Source organism: Scyliorhinus torazame, chromosome 18, assembly GCF_047496885.1.
Source record: "Scyliorhinus torazame isolate Kashiwa2021f chromosome 18, sScyTor2.1, whole genome shotgun sequence".
Lineage (NCBI taxonomy): Eukaryota > Metazoa > Chordata > Chondrichthyes > Carcharhiniformes > Scyliorhinidae > Scyliorhinus > Scyliorhinus torazame.
Window position 1 is genome coordinate 141,509,064 of NC_092724.1, and position 22,276 is coordinate 141,531,339.

Consider the following 22,276-nt stretch of genomic DNA (forward strand, 5'->3'; position numbering starts at 1 on the left):
CTGAAAAGGCAGAAAACGTCAGGAGGGATTCTCTGGTTTCACAGTCGCGTGTTTCTCAATGGTGTGCCGTTCGCTGGCGGCAGGATTCTATACTCCCTATACTTCTATACTCCTGTTGCTTGTCAATAGGAATTCCCATTGAAGCCACCCCACACCGCTGGGAATTCCGCGGGCAGGGTTTGTGCTGCCAACGCGAAAAGTGAATCGCAGTGGTCGGAGAATTCCGGCCATCATCTTTGGATCCTGCCACAAATTCTGTAGCCTTTTTCATAGAATTCCTACAGTGCAGAAGGAGGCTCTTCAGCCCATCGAGTCTGCACCGGCCCTTGGAAAGAGCACCCTTCCAATTGAGTGTATCCCTCCTAGCCAATGTCTCAAGTGGCAGATTGTTTTCAATCTTACCATCCTAATCGTCCCTGAGATGAGCTTCCCTAAGAACATAAGAAATAGGATTAGGTCATTGGGCTTCTCGAGCTCTACATTCATGGTTGATGTTCTAAATCAACTACATCTTTCTACACTTCCCTCAAATCCCTTGATTCCGTTTGCAGACAACAATCTGTCAACCTCTGACTAAATAAACTCAATGATTGGCCATCCACAACTCTGGTAGACAATTCCAAAGACTCAACCCGTTGAGTGAAGAAATTTCTTTTCACCTCATTCCTAAATGACCAACCACTTACTTATTTTTTTTATTCATTTACGGGATGTGGGCGTTCCTGGTTAGGCCAGCATTCATTGCCCATCCCTAGTTGCCCTTCAGAAGGTGGTGGTGAGTTGTCTTCTTGAACCACTGCAGTCCTTGAGGTGTAGGTACACCCACTGTGTTGTTCGGGAGGAAGTTCCAGAATGTGGAGAGGCTGAATAGACTCGGACTGTTTTCATTATAAAGACGGAGGTTGAGGGGTGACCTTACAGAGATCTACAAGATTATGAGGGGCATGGATACAGGAGGAGCAGGAAGAAGCTCAGAGGAATGCCAGCTGGCAGGAATTCCTCGGACCTTGGGGGGGAAGAGAGGGGTGTAATGACCTCCAATTGGCATTATTGGTTGGCCAATTGGAGTATGAGCTCCCTCAATGATAGCTCATTGAGGGGGCCCATATAAGCACCTGTGTAGGCTTTGTGAGGCAGTCTTAAGTTGACTGGAATGCTAACAGCACTGTTTGGAGCTGCTCTTGTATATAGTTATTGCAAATAAATACTGGTGTAGTGACGGAACCCCTGCCTCCTGTGGATTATTACAGTGACGACGAGGTAAACAAAGAACCTTGCGGAGACCAGCTGCTGCACTCGGAGGATAAGCCTTGCTCTTTCAAAAATGCCGTTTTTTGGGAGGTTAGTTGCATTCAACCCGACTATTGAGGACTGGTCCCAGTATGTGGAGAGAATGTGTTACTTCTTCCAGGCCAATGAGATAATGAAGGACAAAAGGAAATGGGTTATCCTGCTGTCGGCGTGCGGACCCTCAGCCTTCGCCATTATACGTAGTCTAACTTATCCCGATACGTCGGACACGATACCTTTCCAAGAATTAACGAAATTGGTGGAAGAGCACTATGACCCAAAACCACCCCTCATTTTGCGTAGGTACAGATTCTACACAACGAAGTGGGAAGACAGAGAGTCAGTCACAAATTTCTTGACCTGCCTGAGAAGGCTGGTGGAAAAATGTGAGTTCGGCCCGACGCTAAATGAAATGCTTTGGGGCCGGTTAGTGTGTGGCATAAACAACCTCACAATACAGAAGCGCCTGTTGGCGGAAACGCAGCTAGACTGCAGGCGGGCGTTACAGCTCGCACTGTCCCTAGAAAAGGCAGCAAGTTGGGCGCAGGAACTACAGGGCACGCCAATGGAGGTAGATACCTGTGTGAGGGACTACCACAACGGGTCTAGCTACCAGATAGCCGCCCTCAGGAAAAGCCTGAGGAATAGAGGGCCAAAGGAAAACCCCAGAACTGCCCCCAAGTCTGCTAGGACTAACTGGAGACAGAGGGAACTATCGGCTGAGGCTCCCCCAACAGAGAAGGACCGTTTCTGGCACCAGAAAGAATGGGGTAACAGCGACAGAAACCCTAGAAGGAGGTGGCAAAAGAGGAATAGCAGGTGGGGACGCAGGGAAGTATACAACCTAGAAGCCCCATCCTCCTCCGAAGGGGAACAGTTATATAATATTGCGACGAAGAAAGCAGAACCTATTAAGATTACCCCACGGGTGGACTTCCGGTGACGGCGGGCGGGAGGCGGCCACACAATGGAGGGCTCCCGTTCGGGAATGGCATTTTCGGGGCTTTAAGCCCGGTCCCAGGATCCACGGAGGCGGCAGAAGCAGGGAGAAGGCACGGAGGAGGCACAGTGAAGACACAGGAGGAAAAAAAGAACAAAGAAAAATGTCGAGGGTGAGCAAGAAAACGGCCAGAAAAAAAACAGCTGGAGGTCCGTCGGGGAGTGGAAAGGTCACCGCGGGGTCACCAGGAAAAATGGAGGCTGGAGCACCAGGGAAGGCCGCACTGCTTACGGCTGAAGAAATAACTAAGGTGATGGCTGCGGAATTTGAAAAGCAGTTGGCGCAGATTGCAAAATGCATGGAGACGGTGAGGAAGGAGATGAGGGAGGTTTTGAGTGTGCTGGTGGAGGAGGCGGTTTCCCCGGTGAGGACGGAGGTGGCGAGCGCAGTGGCGGAGGTGCGAGAGCAAGGGGAGGCGCTGAAGGAAGTGGAGGAGACGTTATTGCAGCACGGCGATCAACTTGCCTCGATGGGGAAAGAGATGCGGAAGGTGATGGATACTAACAAGGACCTGCGAGGAAAAATGGAAGACCTGGAAAACAGGTCCAGGCGACAGAATTTGAGGATTGTGGGGCTGCCCGAAGGAGTTGAAGGACCGAAGCCGACTGAGTATTTTGCCGTGTTGCTGGCAAAACTATTGGGGGAGGGGGAGGAACCCTCCCGATATGAACTGGATCGGGCTCATCGGTCTGTACCAAAGGCGGGTGAGCCGCCAAGGGCAGTGACTCTGTGCTTCCGTAGGTACAGGGTGAAGGAGAAGGTCCTGAGCTGGGCCAAGCAGAAGCGGGTGGTGCAGTGGGCTGGAGCTGGTATACGTGTATACCAGGACTTTACGGTGGAGCTGGCAAGGAGGCGGGCTACCTTCAACCGGGTGAAGAGGGCACTGTACATTAGCAAAGTGTGGTGCGGCATTGTATATCCAGCGGGGGCCTCCGCGCTGGACGGTTTAAGCCGGCCAGTGAACGGGAGTGAGGTGGGGGGAGGGGCTGTGGCCATCGGAGCCTGGCAGAACAGGGGTCTAGTCGGGGTGGAAAGTTGGGGGGAAGGAACCGAGGTTGGGAGGAGTTTTACAAGTGGACGGGAGGAGCTGGAGACCTGCGGGGGAGGGGGGGGGAGCTGTGTAAGATTAAGGGTGACTACGGGTAATCCCTGATTCCTTTTTTTCATTTGTTTATGTAGCGGTTTGGGGGTTGGTGGGTAAATGGAATCGTTGTTATTATGGGGACTGACATATCTTGCTGATTATTGTTTATTGTTGACGGATGTAAATGTGGGAGAAAATGTGAAAAAGGAGAATTTAAAAAATTACCCCACGGTGAACGGTCGGCCAACAATAATGGAAATAGACACGGGTGCGGCCGTATCAGTAATGGGAGTGGCAGCATTTTAAAAAATCAAAGATGGGCTCCAGCCACTAACCCTAACAAAAACATTGACAAAACTTAAAACCTACACGGGGGAACCCCTGGAAGTTCTAGGCACGACTCATGTACCCGTGGAATATGACAAACAATTGCTCAGATTACCGTTGACGATAGTAGAGGGCTCCGGACCAAACTTACTAGGACGGAACTAGCTGAAAGACTAAACTTAGATTGGTTGAAAATTTTCCAGAGTGGAAGCGGGCACTTGAGTGGAGTACTCCAAAAGTACCCGGAGGTCTTCCAAGAAGGTTTCGGGGAAATTATAGGCGCCAAAGCAACTTTGCACGTGGACCCAGATGCCCTTCCGAAATTTTGCAAGGCCAGGCCGGTACCTTTTGCATTAAGGAAGAAAGTAGATGTCGAAATAGAAAGGTTACTGCGCGACGGCATTATCAGACCAGTACAGTTCTCGGAATGGGCAGCGCCGGTGGTACCAATTTTGAAGCCAGACGGCTCGATACGTCTCTGTGGAGATTTCAAACAGACGGTAAACAAATACGCACTGCTGGACAAATACCCGATCCCGAAAATAGACGACCTATATGCCAAATTGGCAGGTGGGCTTTTGTTCACAAAACTGGACATGAGCCACGCCTACCTGCAGTTAAAACTGGACAAGGACTCCCAGAAGTTCGCTACGATCAACACCCTGAAGGGACTTTTTCGTTATACTAGGCTACCCTTCGGAGTGTCATCAGCCTGCGCTATATTCCAGCGTACGATGGAAAATATTCTGCAGGGACTACCGCAGGTGGCGATTTATTTGGACGATGTCTTAATCACGGGTAGGACAAACAGGGAACACTTAAGGAACCTGGAGGAAGTGCTCAGGCGTTTCGCAAAGGCAGGCGTATGGCTGAAAAGAGAAAAATGTTTTTTTCTGGCCCCACAAGTGACGTACCTGGGATATAAAGTAGACGAGTCGGGCTTACACCCATTGGAAGATCGAGTAAGGGCAATAAAAGAAGCCCCAGCTCCCACCACGGTCCAGGAGCTACGATCATTTTTAGGGTTGGTAACCTATTATGGCAAATTTATTGAAAATAGGGCATCCATCCGAGAACCCCTCCACCAGCAACTAAAAAAGGGACAAGAATGGAAATGGTCCGCCCGCCAAAACCGAGCATTTAGGGACATTAAGGAACAGCTGTCATCCAAAAATGTCCTAGAGCATTATGACCCAAAGAAGGAGTTGGTGGTCACGTGTGACGCATCACCTTACGGGGTAGGAGCCGTCTTAGCCCATCGAGGAAGGAATGGGGAAGAACGGCCAATAGCCTCTGCTTCAAGGACCTTGGCGATGGCTGAGAGAAAGCACACCCAAATCGTGAAGGAAGGACTGGCGGTGATATTTGCAGTAAAAAAATTTCACCAGTATCTGTACGGGTGGAAATTCACCATAGTGATAGACCATTAGCCGTTATTAGGGTTATTAAAAGAAGACAAGTCAATACCCCCGATTGCATCAGCTAGAATCCAATGTTGGGCGTTGCTACTGACGGCGTACAGATACGTTCTGGAGCACAGACCGGGAACGCGAGTAGCAAATGCAGATGCTTTGAGCAGACTTCCCCTCCCAGACACCCCACCCCTAATACCGAAAGTAGAGGAGACAGTAATGACTCTACATTTTTTGGACACCCGACCAGTGGACGCACAACATATTCGGTTGTGGACGCAAAAAGACCCAGTTTTAGCCAAGATGAAGCATTCACTGCTAACAGGGGAACTGGAGAGACCAGTGGAGCCCCAGATGCACACATACTGGAGCAGAAGGGACCAAATAACCGTAGAAGACGGTATCCTATTATGGGGAGCCCGGGTAATAGTCCCAGCTCAGGGCCGTGGGGCAATCTTAACCGAGTTACATCACGGACACCCAGGGGTGTCTAAAATGAAGATGCTAGCTCGAAGCTACGTTTGGTGGCTAGGATTGGACACAGACATAGCAGCCTTGGTACGTCGGTGCCAGGAGTGCCAACAGGGGCAAAGAGTGCCATCAGCTGCGCCATTGCACCCGTGGGAATGGCCAGGCAGACCGGGACCCGCGTGCATATTGACCACGCCAGCCCTTTCATGGGCTCAATGTTTTTGGTGACAGTGGACGCCCACTCCAAATGGTTGGACGTCCACCGGGTAAACGCGGCAAGCACAGCATCGACAATTGAAAAGCTCAGGGCCTCGTTTGCAACACATGGGCTTCCGGAGGTATTGGTGTCGGGCAACGGAACGGCATTCACAAGTGGGGAATTTGGAAAATTCCTAAAGGGAAATGGAGTCCGCCACATCAAAACGGCCCCTTACCATCCAACGGCCTGGCAGAGAGAGCGGTCCAGACACTAAAAGCGGGACTCAAGAAGCAGCCGGCAGCGTCAATGGACACAAAGCTCTCCCGCTGGCTGTTTGATTACAGGACCACACCACATTCCACAACTGGCATACCGCCAGCTGAACTCTTAATGGGAAGGCGGCTGCGAACGAGGCTGAGTCTCCTTTTCCCAAATTTAACGGGGAAAGTGGAGAAACAACAGTAGGTCCAACGCAGGGGGCATGATAATAGTCGGCAGCAGAGACATTTCCAGGTGGGGGCACCGGTTTGGGTCAAGAATTATGGGAATGGACCAACGTGGATCAAAGGCACGGTAGAGTCCCAAACAGGGCCCATCTCCTATGAAGTTTCGATAGGAGGTAAGGTGCTGAAGAAACACCTAGACCAAATAAGGGCAGCGGAACCACACCTGGAGGCAGGCGAAGCAGGACCGCCTCAAGCTGGGATAGCCCAGACGGAAGAAATACCCCCACCACAGCCCCGAGCAATTTCTCCAGACCCCGTCATCCAGTCATCAGAGTCGGAGATGGACACGTTCGACGAGGCCGCCGCGACACCTCTCCCCGAGGAGGAAGAACAACTTCGAAGGTGGTCGTCAAGGAAAAGACGGGCACCTATAAGGTACACCCCACCCACGTCGGAGAACGACCCGGCGGACGACACAGAGGTGACAGACCCGGACAGGAGGAGCAGGAAGAAGCTATCATTGAGGGAGCTCATACTCCAATTGGCATTATTGGTTGGCCAATTGGAGTATGAGCTCCCTCAATGATAGCTCATTGAGGGGGCCCATATAAGCACCTGTGTAGGCTTTGTGAGGCAGTCTTAAGTTGACTGGAATGCGAGCAGCACTGTTTGGAGCTGTTCTTGTTTATAGTTATTGCAAATAAATACTGGTGTAGTGACGGAACCCCTGCCTCCTGTGGATTATTACAGGCCTGTTCTTGTGCTGTATTCTTTGTTCTATGCCTTCCTGCCCACACTGGTAATCATTACCCTGTTTCCCTTTAATTTACCCACTCACAATCCTCCTCCCCAATTTAATTCAAACCCCTCTCCGTCATCCTAGTCATATGATACACCAGAACACAGACAGATCACAGCTCGGGTGAAGACTGCTCAATGGTAGAGTTCCCCAGTACTCTTGCCAGTTCCCCATGAATCAAATCCATTTTCCCCACATCATTCTTTGAGCCACACAATTATCTTTCTACTTTTGTTTACCCTATGCCAATTAGCTTGTGGTTCTGCTCTTTAACTTAGACCCTAGCTGCTTATACTGCTTCAGTAGAACCTCTTTCCTAGTTACTAATGACATAGGTAACACTGTATGGACCATGTAAGAAGTCTTACAACACCAGGTGTTGGAAGACTTCTTACTGTGCCCACCCCAGTCCAACGTCGGTATCTCCACATCATGTATGGCCATGACAACAGGATCCTTCCCCTCTGACTACAAATTACTATCCAGTCCCGATCAGGTGTCCAAAATCCTCACCAGGAATGCAACACAGCCTTCTGGACTCTCACTCTCGACTACAGAGAACTCTGGCAATCCCACTGACTATACTGTCCCCTACTACCACAACGTTCTTATTTACTCTCCCCCAATGGATTCCTGTAGCAGTGCTACGGCCAGTTCACTCATCCACCTAGCAGCCCCCCTGTCTCATCTATACAAACTGCAAGAACCTCAAACCTGTTGGACGTTTGTAAGTGTTGAGGCTCCTCCACCTCTACCTTCTCGATCCCTTTACTTGCTCATTTGCATTCACTCTCCTGTTCCTGACCAAATCAGAAGCTCTTCGCCTAAGGGGTATGACTGTCAATCTGAATCTAAGTGTCAAGGTAACTTTCCCACTTCCTGATGCATTGCAGTGTTCGAAGCCCAGACTTCCAACTCATTAACTCTGAGCCGAAGTTCATCAAGCTGCAGATACTTAGTTGCAGACATGTTTGCAGTGGATCACACTGGTGTGCACGAACTCCCACAGTCTGCAGTCAGAACACATTACTTGTCCTGCCATCCTTGAGTTGATTTATTTAAAAACATTTATATATACCACTAGTACTAATAAACGTTGTTACTCCCAGTAAACCTTGCTATTACTAATATTCCCCAACAAATCACTTACCTGCTTCATTGACATTAAACTGCTTTTTCGCAGAAGGCAGTCACATGCATTATTTCTTTAGAAAATTCACTGAACCATTGAACTCTTGAAAGTTGAGACACACACAGGTTTTTAAAATATGTTTTATTGAAAAATTATAGATACAAAGAAAATTTTAAACAACTTTGTTACCGGTTGAACAAATTGAAAGTTAGAAAGCACAAATACGAGTTAGTGAGCGAAGCTTTGGCTTAACAAAATTTTGTTTGAACCTACTCGCATTTCAAAAAGTGTAGATTGTTCAGTTTGTAGTCTTAAAAAGTTAGTTGCAGTTTTGTTCAAAGATGTATCTTTAGCTAAACTAGTTACATCCTTCAGATCCTTGCTTAGCAGTATTTGTACAATCCTAATGACTTGCATCACGAATCTAATATTATATCACCTGAATACTTCGATATTTAGACAAGTCATATGAAATATCTTGTATAGTAAGTATACAATTCAGATTATAAACAAGCTTTATCAAAAGTAGAGTGTAAGAGGTGTTGAACAGTAAGTAAGATTTAACACCACACATTCAGTCTGATTCTCTCTCTCAAAAGATGAACCTGCTAATCCTCAAATAGAGACCAGCAGCCACTTGTATGGCTGTGAATGCCATTTATTGGGAACTTGAATAGGTCTTTAGTTTTGGCATGTTGTTTTCTCTTTTCTGTCAGTAAAAAAGCTTCTGCCACAAATTTCTTAATAATCAGTGCAGGTGTCTTTGATGGGAGTAAACCAATTAGGATTAAAGAATTCAAATCTCGTTCAACAGAAGAAGGTCTGGCGTCATTATTTTACCCAGAATACAGCTTCAACTTAAGAAGAATTATGTACTTTTAGTGACTGTGGAAACAGGAACCCTCCAGTTATTTGTTATCTCTACTATTGTGTCACCACCTATTGGGGAACATTCTCATGTACTCTGGAGCAGCAAGGACCACAACGTTAAAGCTGCTTCACCAGAAATTATACCAAAGAATCAGAGATTAGATACTACTCTTGACCATGGCTTCTTTTGGTCTTGTGTCTGGAACAAAAGTTAAGTATGAAATCAAAGCCCCCGTTATTTTCATGGAGCAACCTTTGGGTGCATGGGATTAGGCTCATTCAATGACATCACAATGTGACTGAACAAAAAGTGAGAACCCACTCTGGGCCTGTATGTATAAAGAAAATGAGTGATTCAATTTTATTTTGAAAAAGGTCAAACATCATTTTTGCAATCTTATACATTTTCTATAAGGCGAGTACTTTTGATTCTGCAGATATCAGTTATTCAGAAAGAGTTCATATCACATTGAATTTAAGTTTAATATTTTTGCATTTGATATTAAAGATTAAAAAGCTGTTTCAGTTGCCTACTGTGGTCATTGCTGCTTCCTGCCTGAACATGTTGGGTGGAATTCTCTGCCCCCCCCCCCCCCCGGCACATGTTTCTTGGCGGTGGCAGGTGGCACACGCCATTCGCTGGTGGCAGGATTCTCTGTTCCCACCACTGTCAATTAGAATTCCCATTGAAGCCACTCCATGCCGCCAGGAAACCCACAGGCGGGGTTGTACCGTCGCCAGTCCCATCTGTGTCAGCTTGACTTTTTTGGTTCCCATGAGATTGCCCCATTGCTGAATATATCTCCTCCTTTGTGATCAGGCAATATCTTGACTGGCCTCTCTACATGTATAAATGGGGTTCACTTAATATTGTTTGATGATAAGTGTGGACATATTTTCAGCTATGCTTATTTTGTTGTTTCAGTGCAAAACATTGAACAAACTGATACTGAATTTATGATGGAGGTTTCAACCTTTTTTGCTTACTAGTATTCAAGTAAAATGTGCAGCATTGTGGTCGATTTCTCTCCACTCTAGCTCACAATTCTGCAACCTCAGTATTGTAGCACACTGATGTGAGCCAGAATTCTTCCTGCAAGTGCTAAATATTTACAATACCACACCATTCTCAAAAGAGAGAGGGGGAACTTTGTAGTAGCTTAGCACTGATGTGAAACACTCATTTATGATTAGACTGACTGAGCAACCTACCTCGGAAATGATTTAAGGGAAAGAACTGCGGTAGATCAAATTTGGCTTTTCGTTTCATACTTATGAATGGGAAGGGTAGGTCATTATTTCCATTACTTTGCTTTTTGGTTGCATCCTACCAATAAGATATGAGCAAGAAGAAATCTCTTGCAAGGAAACGACTGCATTTAAAATCCCAATAATAAGTAGATGATGAATTGAATATGAAAATGTCTCTTATTCTTTGAATGGAAGTATTTCCAATGTAGACACAATTGTCCCTTTCAGAAAATTAATTAGCACAAGTGAACAAAAAAAAATTGAATCATTAGTATTGTTAACATTTTAACTTCTACTTACAACTCACAATACCATAGGCCCTACATGTACTACAATTTGCCTGACAATTAGATTTCAAACATGGGACGGGATTCTCCGGCCGCGCCCGCCCGGCGACCAGCGAATCCCGCCCGAGGTCAATGAACTTTTCCATTGCCTGAGTCTCGCCCGTGGCGTTCTTGCGGTGGGAAAATCCAGCCCATAGTGTAATTCTCATTCTTCAAACCTGTTACTTGGCTTAACCTAATGGTATGGAAGATGAGCTTTTTTAAAATGGAGAAACCAGCACCTAATAGAGCAACCACTACAATGTTGGAAAAAGTGAAAGGAAGCAGGGATTAGGTGACGCCAAACTTTAAAAGCATGAAAACTGAGGGAGCAAAGAACTAAGGAAGCTACAGCATTTCACTTTTTAATTTTTGAGAAAGAATGAGTTAGAATTGTGCAATGAGATATGACGTTTTTGAGTAGGGACAGAGGGAAGATATAGAGCTTGTAGGGTCCAAAATTTAAAGCTTAAAATACATTTTGTAAATTTCAGAGGAGCATTTCATATTAATAATCAAAAAGACTGTAAACTTGGATTGTCAAGAAGAAGTTTTGAGAACTGTCTCTTTTTCAAGTGTCAAGGACTTAATTGTATCCAAACCAGGAGTGTGGGAGGAGTGATGCAAGAGTGTTTTAGATATGATGGTAGTATTCAAGTTTTGATATAATGCTTTTTAAGAAAAGTGAGCTAAGAGTTGGTTAGGGTGCAAGAGGAACCTATTTGAAGATTGAAAGGCCTACATCTGGCATTTTACTTTTGAGTAGTCATTTTAAATCTCCGTAAAACTCAGGCACTTAGAATATGTTTTGTAAAATCTAGGATGATAAAATGAAACTTCCACATGTCATTAACTCCACAATGGCATACAAATATACATCATCTAGCACCTGTTGTTCATCCCCACACATCCTCCAGGATTCTGAGTCACTGATTATTTTTCCACAATTAGCAATGCTTTTTTCATAAATGATTGCCTCTGTTAAATTGAGTTAACTATCTTCCCCCTCCCTGAAGTAAAATGCTTCATTTTATTGTGTTTCATATTGGAGCAGTAGATACAGGAATGTTGGAATAAACGGTATCCTTGAACTCAAGACTCTGGGCACGATTTAAATTTTTAAAAAAGAGTCCATCATTCTGGGCAGAAATTGAGGGGTTGTTCCCAGCCCTTTTGTACCGGGAACGATCCCACTATCTAATGGCACTCCGGTTTATTTTCCGGACCCCTCCCCGCCGAGGCCGTACTTAGCTAAATATCCTGCACCTCCACTCTCTCAACACCCCATTGTGACCCCTGGACCCTCACAACGCCCTAAAGCACCTGTTAGGGGGAGTTCCTTGAGCACCCCCCCTTACATACCCAGTCGGGCACCCCTGGGCTTGATACCAGGTGCGGGCAAAATGCCATCCTGGAAGTGCCCCTTCCAGCCTGCAGTGCCGCCACCTGGACACTGGAAGTGCCTGGGTGGCAGCAGCAGTACCAGTCTGGCCAGAAGCCAACCACCCGGGTCCTCCGACTACCTGGAAGATCTCCCCCCCCACCACCAACCACCACCCAAGTGCCATTCTGCTTGGTCCCAGTTTGTGGAGACCAGAACTAATCTGCATTCGGCTAGGGTCTCCTCAGCGAGGCTGAAGATGCCAGGTGGCTGTTTGATCGAGCATCATCACGGCCGAGTGGGTTTTTAAAACTCACTTAACCGTACGAGACTGGGCCCCGCCCATTATCGGCTGAATCCAAATTCCGACGTCTCGCGAGAACTGATTAGATATACTGGCCGTGACCCATCTTGATTTTGGCAGGAAGCGGTCAGTAAATCGCACCCACCATCTTCTGGAACACAAATTTCAGTCAGTGGCTTGGTCTGTAGGCCATTGTGTCAAATATTTTTGATCATCATCCTATTTAAGGTAATAAAAATAGAATATCCAGGCATATTATGCACTAAATTACCTAAAAAGGGAAAAACACAAGTGAAATGAAAGTTGTTGCTTTGAGTTTGCACCCAGGACGTGTTATCAAAATCAATAGGAGCAATCTGAACTAGCTTGAACACTTTCTAGACATTTCATTGTGTTCCAGGTTTAATGTACGCTGAATTAAGATGAGCTATACCCATTTTGGGCGAGGAGGTGTGGAGTGAGGCCTTTTACGGGGTAAACTCCATGTCCTCCTGTGCGCAGCTCAGCCTGATCCACTTTAAGGTGGTGCATAGGGCACATCTGACCAAGACTAGGATGAACGGTTTCTTTTCGGGAAGGGGTCAGTTGAGTGGTTCTACCCGAGATGGCAGCCATTCATGTCTTTTTTTAAAGAGTTCCCATCAGTTGTTAGGTGGGGGTGGTTCAGTTTACCATTGGGAGGGTGGGTTTTTGTATGTGATCTATACCAGTCATTTTCAAACCCGAGGTTACGACCCGCAGGCGAGTGTCGGGAGGGCCACAGGGCCATGCGTCGACATTCCCAATCGTAGGAAGAAGTGCTCAACGGCGTGACGGGCTGTTAAAAATGCCAGCCATGACCTGCTTTCAGAATCCCAGCGGTTTGCGTATGCATGCTCCCTTAGCAATGTGCAGGCCCGGAGCCCAGCGGTGCAGAACGCCTCTTCCTGACGTCAGCACGCTGACCCAGGAGCAGATTTTTTTTTTTTTAAAACACTGGCGTCTTACTGCCTGGAGTGGTGGCAGAGAGCAGGTCACGTGCCCTGAACACTGACGTTATGCGCTCTGGCGCGAGAGGATTCCTCCATTTTGCAGCTGCCAACAGTGCTGGTGTGAGCTCCAGAGGGCCTCTGTTGAACAACCTATGATGAAGAAGCTGTAAACATGAACAAAGCAGCATAAAGATGATTGCTTGAGGTGTGGATTATTAATTGTGCCACTGCAAATCCGGATTTAAAGTTCATGTGTGTTATATGCAGGGAAGCACTGGCAAATGAAAGTTTAAAATCCTCAAACTTTCAAAGACATTTTAGGACTAAGCATGGCGAGTTTGAGGACAAAACCTCTTTATTGTTTCCAATGGACGCAGTGAGATCTTAAATCATCAGCTGAAGTCATTATCATAAATGTAACATTGAACAACAGAGCAAGTTAGATTGTGAGGACCAAGCAGGCTCACCTATCACATTAAAGGTAAGTAAAAATAGTGGGTCACGAAAGTCGGTCCCGAAGGATGGCCGGTTGGTAAAAATGGGTCCCGGGCAAAAAAGTTTAAGAACTGATCTATACCGATGGTTGTGTTTCTTTTATAGTGTGACCTATGAAATCCGTTTTTATATGGTTATATTGTTAAAAGAAACATTTTCAATGAAAATATTGTTCAAAAAAAATTCAGCAGAACTACAGCCTTTTCATTAAATAGTAAATATGAAAAATTTGCTCCTTGCAGTATTTCTTTACCAAGTGGGTAACCAGTTTTGTCATCGAGAACAGAGAAAGTTTGAGGTTAAAATGGCCAAGTTGAGGAAGTTGACAGGATAAATAAAGGATACTTTTAAAAAGTGAAAATGCACACTATTCTTCAAGCGTTACTTTGAAACTGATTTTGTAAACTTTCTGGTTTCTTCAAGTCTGTTTCTAGGAAGTCTTCAGGCACATCCTGAACAATTTTTAGGTCCTCTTGTAATGCCTGTTGCCGATCAATCTCCAGAGGTTGTTTTCTCTGACCAGGCACATCCTGAACAATTTTGAGGTCCTCCTGTAATGCCTGTTGCCGATCAATCTCCAGAGGTTGTTTTCTCTGACAGAACCCTTTTTTAGATGGTTGGACCAATGCCAGAAAAAGTGAACCCAAACTCATGCCAATACCACAAAAGAAGAAGGCAGATCCATAATTCTGACCTGTAATATCCACGAGCCAACCTGAAAACAAAAAAAAGTCAATCTAATTCTCATCTTTTTACATCCATAATACTTTTTCAGTCGTCTGGAGGAAAAAGTGGTAGCCGAAACATCATATCACACCATCAGTTAAAGTCAGAAGCTTTATATTTAAACTCCTTTGGTTTTGGAAAGACCCCTTGAATCATGCAAAGCTTCCTCAAATGCATTAAACTGTAACTCTGGCTTGAAATGCAGGACTTCCTGCCACAAAGATTTATTCTGGTGCAGTTTTGATAAAATTAGATCAATTTAGGCATCAGATAAAGATGAGTATTTACTTTACTTGCAAATTTCAGCATACTCATTAAATTGTCGTGCAAGCAGTTGAAATGTTTCATACCTGGAAGGCACCGTATACAAGGAACTACTAGTAAAATTATTTGAATTCAGTTTCTATAGATGGTACAGGGGTGAAGTTATAAAGTTAAGTATATTATGCAAATAAACATTAGTGTGCATATCAGTGCTACAGTGGTAAGTGTAAACATTCATAGATTTACTGGGAAATTAGTGCATTGGAAATAGAAGCACATTTTTCAAGTTATTAGAACTTATCCATTTGCTAATAATGCTTGTGGTCAATTTCATGACACGCATAAACACTCCCAAAAAAATGTCAATGACTTAAGAAACCTTTGGGTTGCAACACTTGTTTACTGGGACACAAGCTGGAATTTAAAAAAAATAAATTTAGAGTACCCAATTATTTTTTTTCTCCCAATTAAGGGGCAATTTAGCGTGGCCAATCCACCTACACTGCACATCTTTGGGTTGTGGGGGTGAGACCCACACAGACATGGGGAGAATGTGAAAACTCCACACAGACCCAGGGCCGGGATCGAACCCGGATCTTTGGTGCCATGAGGCAGCAGTGCAAACTACTGGGATACTGTGCCGCCCACACAAGCTGGAATTTAAGGCTCCAATTGTTACTAAATTACTCTTTGTGCTGTTGAGCTTTCTTCCCAAGGAACCATTGGGGTAGTTAGCTTGGTTAATATTGTAAAGCTTTAAGATTTAAGTGCTGAAAAATTCCTACTGGACCACTATGAAACTTCTCAGACTTCTATTTGCACCAATTGCAATTATTTGCAGCTGAAATAATGGTTTCACACAGGTTACATAAATTTGATTCTGGAAGCTTAATAACTGAGCCACACCATAGTTTGCAGAACGTGTATTGTAAATGCCTAAGAATTTGCAAGTCAGATAGTTTTACATAATTTCCATCATTCAGATGATTGTCAGTGATATTCTAACTAAACAAGTGAGACAGGAAGTGCCGTGGTCAATGATGTTTGTAGATGTAGTGGGAATGATGAGATCATGTCTGAGTATCTGAAGAAAAGTACTGGAGGACAGGTGTGTGAAGGTCAGTGCAGACCCAATATATGATCAGTCAGTTTGAGACTAAGGAAGAATATCAGTGTATGGGGGAAGACCTGGAGAAAGTGAGTAGTTTCAAGTACCTGGGGATTAGTGGTGGCAGAAGTTGGAAGTATTAACAACACATTAGCTCTGGCTGGAGTAATTGTAAATAGAGCAGCATAGTGTAATGTGAGAAAGTATCTTTGAGACTGAACGGAAGAATCGACAGGACAGTCTTGAGACCAGCCTTGTTGTATAGTGTAAAAACCTGGACAACATCTAGAGAAGAGACAACTTGATGCTAATTAGATGGGGATGCGGAGGTGGCTATTTGGAGTGGCAAGAAAGGACAATAACAGAAACTAGTACATCAGGGGGATCAGTGAAGATTATAGGAATATTTGAAGAATGTAGCCGAGAAGAAATTGAAATGGCATGGTCATATGTTGCGGAGAGGAAATGTGTTGAGGCAAGTTGGAGATTTGCAAGAAGAAGGTGAAGGGGAAGGTCTATCAGATGGAAAGATATGCTGGCAAGAGAGACTTAAAAGCAGCAGGATTGGAAGAGTGGGTGACTGACATGAGATGAAAAAAAGGTCACCAGCACGGACAATCCTAAGTAAAATAGTAGAAGCTAAAAGAAGAAAAAATGATTATCTCCTAATGATAGTTAAAACTTTTCAAAACCAAATGTACAACATTAATTTGATAACACAGGTACTGTAAACTTACCTGCTTGTCCAATGTGGGCGTATGAATTTTGTTGATTTTCTTGCAGAATATGTTAGCATTTCTGAACAGCGTATATTCTGAATTTTTAACCATTCTGCTCTTTTGGAGCAGTTTAAGGCTAAATGCACGAGAATTAGCTACTGTAAAGCCAGATGGTTATTCTTGGATCAAATTAAATGCATTTAAGTGCAACCTTATTTCACTTTCACGGAAATGAAATGTAAATACGTGCGTAAATTTGAAACTTGACTCCATGATAATGAAATAAAAAACAAAAATACCTCCAATAGGCGGCCCAGCAAGTCCTGAAAAGCTCTGTATAAAGATGTAAATTCCGACAGCAGATGACATCTTCTCAATTCCAATTACATCATCTTCTGCCAACATTGGAATGTGAATACTGGCCACAGTGCCAAACATGAATCCATACATCATGCTGCATGTAACAAGGCTCCAGAATCCTCTTGTGAATGGAAAGCACAACAACACTATACTCAGTAGGCTTGTACAGATCAGTTCAATGTAAATCTTCCGTATGGGCTGCTTGTTTAGGACACAGCCAATTGACAACCTACCAAACACCTCCATAATTGCCATAGCAGACAGCATGTATGCTGCCCACTCATCAATACCAAGGCTAATGCTGAGAGGAATCACATAAAGGTGAGGTGCGAAGAAACCCAAAGTGGCAAATAGTCCAAAAAGTGAATAAAAAATGAAGCTTTTGTCCTTTAGAATTGAAAAGTCAAGCAACTTTGGTTGACGCTGTGGTTCTGGCTTCTTATCTAGAAGCATTTGAAACTTTTCTTTGTGAACATTATTTGTTGTACACTTTTTACTATTTAAGTGATCACATGAGGTAGATAAAGATTCCACTCCCGAGTCCACAGACTCTACAGAGATGCATGTTTCCTCATTCTCCAGCATATACTTGGTTTCCATTGGCACACTCACTGGTTCCACTGTTTTTTTCTTCGTTTTTCTGATAACAAGTGGCCGAAGTAGTGCTCCACACACAACAATGTTTAGCTGCAGTGCACCTATGACAAGGAGACAATTTTTCCATCCAAGATGATTCTTCAGTAATGTAAAAGCTAAAATAGAGAGCAAAACATTGCATTACTGGATTACATTTCTTATTCTCTGTGTGCACCTGATCATAGAAACGGAGAGCCAATCAGTAATATCATGGCTGATCTGCATCTTAACATTATTTACCCATCTTCCAGAAATGGAACTAAGTACCCCAACCTTACAAAAATCCACCAATCTTAGCTTTGAAATTTTCAATTGACCCAGGCAGTGCTCCAAATTTTGAACAGACAAAACTTGCATTTAAATAGTGCCTTTACCATAAAATATCATAGTGCAGGAGAGTTATCAGCCAGAATTTGACACCAAGCCACTTAAGGGCAGGTGACAAAAGAAAGGCAGGGCAGTTTCTGGAGGGATTCCACACAATGCACAACTGCCAATAGGGGAGTGAAGGAAATTGGGGATGGACAAGAGAACAGAATTAGAGGAACGGAGTTTGTGGAGATTTGTAGGCATGGTTGAGATACCAGAGCTATGGTGGGGCAAAGCTATGAAATAATTTGAACACAAGGATGTTTTAACCTTGAGGTAATACTGGACTGGTAGGATGTTGGTCAGAAACACATGTGATGTATGGATGGGACTTGATGTGAGTCAGAATATGGGCAGAGAGCTTTGGATGAGCTGAGGTTTACAGACAATGGCCATGAGAGCTTTGGTACAATCAAGTCTGGAAATAACAAAAACATGAATGAATGGTTCAGCAGCAGATGGGCTTTACACAGAAACATATATAGAAAATAGAAGCTGGAGTAGGACATTCGGCCCTTCAAGCCTGCTCCATCATTCATTATGATCATGGCGGATCTTCAAGTTCAAAACCCTGATCCTGCCTTTCCCCCCCCCCCCCCCCCCCCCCCCCCATATCCCTTGATTCCTTTAGCCACAAGGACTATATCGAATTCCTTATTGAAATTACACAATGTTTTCGCCTCAACTACTTTCTGTGGTAGTGAATTCCATAGGTTCACCACTCTCTGGGTGAAGAAATTTCTCCTCGCCTCAGTCCTAAAAGCTTTACCACTTTCCTCAAACTAGGAGTTCTAGTTCTGGACTCCCCCCACCATCGGGAATATTTTTTTCTGAATCTACCCTGTCCAACCCTGTTATACGAGATCCCCTATCACTCTTCTAAACTCTAATGAATATAATCCTAACTGATGTACTCTCTCCTCATATGGCAGTCCCATCATCCCAGAAATCAGCCTGTTGAACCTTCGCTGCACTCCCTCCACAGGAAGAACATCCTTCCTCAGAAAAGGTCACCAAAACTACACATAATGCTCCAGGTGTGGCTTCACCAATGCCCGATATAAATGCAGTAAAACATCCCTATTTCTGTACTTAAATCCTCTCGCTATGAAGGCCAACATACTGCCTGCTGTACCTGCGTGCTTCCTTTCAGCGACTGATGTACGAGGACACCAAGGTCTCGCTGAGTATCCACCACTCAATTTACAACCGTTCAAATAATAATCTGCCTTCCTATTTTTGCTACCAAAGTCCACATTATTTTTTAAAATAAATTTAGAGCACCCAATTATTTTTTTCCAAATAAGGGGCAATTTAACGTGGCCAATCTACCTACCCTGCACATCTTTTTGTCATGCAGACACAGGGAGGTAGTGCAAATTTGGACAGTGACCCGGGGCCAGGATCGAACCTGGTCTTCAGCGCAATGAGGCAGCAGTGCTAATTACTGTGCCACCATGCCGCCCCATTTATCCACATTATACTGCATCTGCTATGCATATGCCCACTCACTCAGTCTGTCCAATCCCACTGAAGCATCTCTGCACCCTCTTCACAGCTCACCTTCCTACCCAACTTTGAGTCATCTGCAAATTTGGAGATGATACATTTAGTTCCCTCGTCCAAATCATTAATATATAATGTGAACAGTAGGGGCCCTAGCACAGAACCCCACTAGTCACTGCCTGCCAATTATTTGCTTCCTGTCTGCTAACCAGCTTTCTATCCATCTCAAGACACTAACTGCAATCCCATGCACTTTAACTTTCATAGCAATCTGCTATGTGAGACCTTGTTGAAAGCCACCTGAAAGTCTAAATAAACCACATTCACCGGTTCTCCCTAGAGAACTCTGCTAGTTACACCTTCAAAGATTTTTAATAGATTTGTCAAGCATGATTCTCTTTCATAAATCCATGCTGACTTTATTTGATTATACCACTGCTTTCAAAATGCTGTGCTATAACATCCTTGATAATGGACTCTAGCAACTTCCCTACTACCATTGTTAGGCTTACTGGTCTATAGTTCCCTGTTTTCTTTCTGTCTCCCTTTTTGAATAACAGGGTTATATTAGCTATCCTCCAATCTGTAGGAACTATTCCAGAGTCCACGGAATTTTGGAAAATGGCCACCAATGGATCTACTATTTCTCAGGCCACTTCCTCAAGTACTCTGGAATGAACATTATCTGGCCCTGGAGATTTATCCGCCTTCATTCCTATTAATTTCCCCAAACCATTTCGCTACTAACACTAATTTCCTTCAGATCCTCACTGAAACTTGTGTTTCTCAGAATCTCCATTATATTATTCATGTCTTCCTCTATGAAGACAGAAGCAAAGTACTAATTTAGTTCCTCGGCCATTTCTTTGTTCCCTGTTATGAATTCCCTCGCTTCTGACTGTAAGTGGCCTACATTATTTTTTATCAATCTTTTTCTCTTTACATATCTGTAGCAACTTTTACAGTCAGTTTTTATGTTCCCCGCTAACTTACTTTCATATTGTATTTTCCCCTTCTTAATCAATCCCTTGTTTTGCCTTTGCTGAATTTTAAATTGTTCTCAATCCTCCGGTCTATTGCTTTTTCTTGCTAACTTGTATCCCTCTTTGAATCTAATACTATCTCTAATTTACCATTTAAGCCATGGTTTGGTCACAGTTCCCTTTCTACTCTTGCGCCAAACAGGAAAAAATAATTTTGGGAATTCACCTCTTCATTCCTTGAATGCCTGCCATTGCCTGTCTGCTGTCCTTCCTTTCAGCAATGTTTCCCAGCCCATCATAGCCAGCTCATGCTTCATACCATCATCATTATCTTTATTGATGTTCAAGACCCTGGTCTCAGAATCGACTACCTCACTGTCCACCATGATAAAAAATTCTATCATTTTATGGTCACTCATCACCAAGGGTTCTCTCACAACTAGATTGGCAACTAATCCTTTCTCATTGCACAACACCCAGTCCAAGATGGCCTGTTCCCTTGTTGGTTCCTCAAAATATTGGTCCAGAAAACCGTTCCATATACACTCCAGAAATTTCTTCGCTATTGTATCATGATTAATTTGACTCACCCAATCTATATGCAGATTAAAGTCACCCATAGGGAAGGGCAATAAATGCTGGGCTAACCAGCGACACCCTCATCCCATAAATGAATAAATTCAAAAATAAAATAATCACAGATGATCCTTTATCACATGTATCTCTGATTTCCTGTCTAATATTATTCCCAACATTACCACCGTATTTTGGTGGTCTGTACACCACATGTACGAATTGTATTTGCCCCTTAGTGTTTCTTAACTCGACCCATACAGATGATTCCACATATTTCCTTCATATTGTATCAATATCTTTTTTTAAAAAAAAAATATTTATTAAAGTTTTTTAACAACACAATTTTTCCCCCTTACAAATAATAACCCCCCCCCCGTAACAAAATAACACAAAATCGCACTGAGCAAGATATATACATGGCAAAATGGTATATTTACATAGCTTTATACACTGGCTCTCACCCGCACGTGCCAGTTTCCCCCACCCTCCATGTTATCTCCTGCTCATCCATCCCCTCAAGCAATCTCTCGTCTCTCCCCCCCCCCCACCCCCCCAGGGTTGCTGCTGACCGACCTTCCTCTAACACTCCGCGAGGTAGTCTAGGAACGGTTGCCACCGCCTGCAGAACCCCTGCGCAGACCCTCTCAAGGCAAACTTAATCCTCTCCAGCTTTATGAACCCAGCCATGTCGTTTATCCAGGCCTCCAGGCTAGGGGGCTTCGCCTCCTTCCACAATAGCAAGATCCTTCGCCGGGCTACTAGGGACGCAAAGGCCAGAATTCTGGCCTCTTTCGCCTCCTGCACTCCCGGCTCATCCACTACTCCGAATATTGCTAGCCCCCAGCTTGGCTTGACCTGGACTTTCACCACCTGAGATATTGCTCCCGCCACGCCTCTCCGGAACCCCTCCAGTGCCGGGCATGACCAAAACATGTGGACATGGTTCGCCGGACTCCCTGAACACCTTCCACATCTGTCCTCTACCCCAAAGAACCTACTCAACCTCACCCCCGTCAAGTGTGCTCTGTGAACCACCTTAAATTGTATCAGGCTGAGCCTGGCACATGAGGAGGAATTAACCCTACCCAGGGCATCAGCCCACAAACCTTCCTCGATCTCCTCCCCCAGCTCCTCCTCCCATTTACCCTTCAGCCCTTCTGCTAGGGCTTCCCCCTCTTTCATCTCTTGGTGTATTGCCAAAACCTTGCCCTCCCCGACCCATACACCCGAGATCACCCTGTCTTGAATTTCTTGTGCCGGGAGCAACGGGA

General features: G+C 44.6%; 2 protein-coding genes across 7 annotated transcripts in view; one reads left to right on the forward strand and one right to left on the reverse strand.

Moving 5' to 3' along the window:
• Positions 1 to 22,276, forward strand: part of LOC140395569 (archaemetzincin-2) — a 213,487-nt gene that overhangs the window by 77,238 nt on the left and 113,973 nt on the right. The window lies entirely within an intron of this gene.
• The window catches only part of LOC140395567 (monocarboxylate transporter 7-like), a 69,650-nt gene continuing 55,660 nt past the window's right edge, over positions 8,287 to 22,276 (reverse strand). For all 4 annotated transcript variants that reach the window (XM_072483503.1, XM_072483502.1, XM_072483506.1 and 1 more), the window contains 2 exons: positions 16,875 to 17,687; positions 8,287 to 14,473 (listed from right to left, as the gene is read on the reverse strand). In XM_072483503.1, coding sequence (XP_072339604.1) covers positions 14,133 to 14,473; positions 16,875 to 17,687 — 1,154 coding nt within the window. In that variant the 3' untranslated portion in view covers positions 8,287 to 14,132. The remainder of the gene's footprint in view (positions 14,474 to 16,874; positions 17,688 to 22,276) is intronic.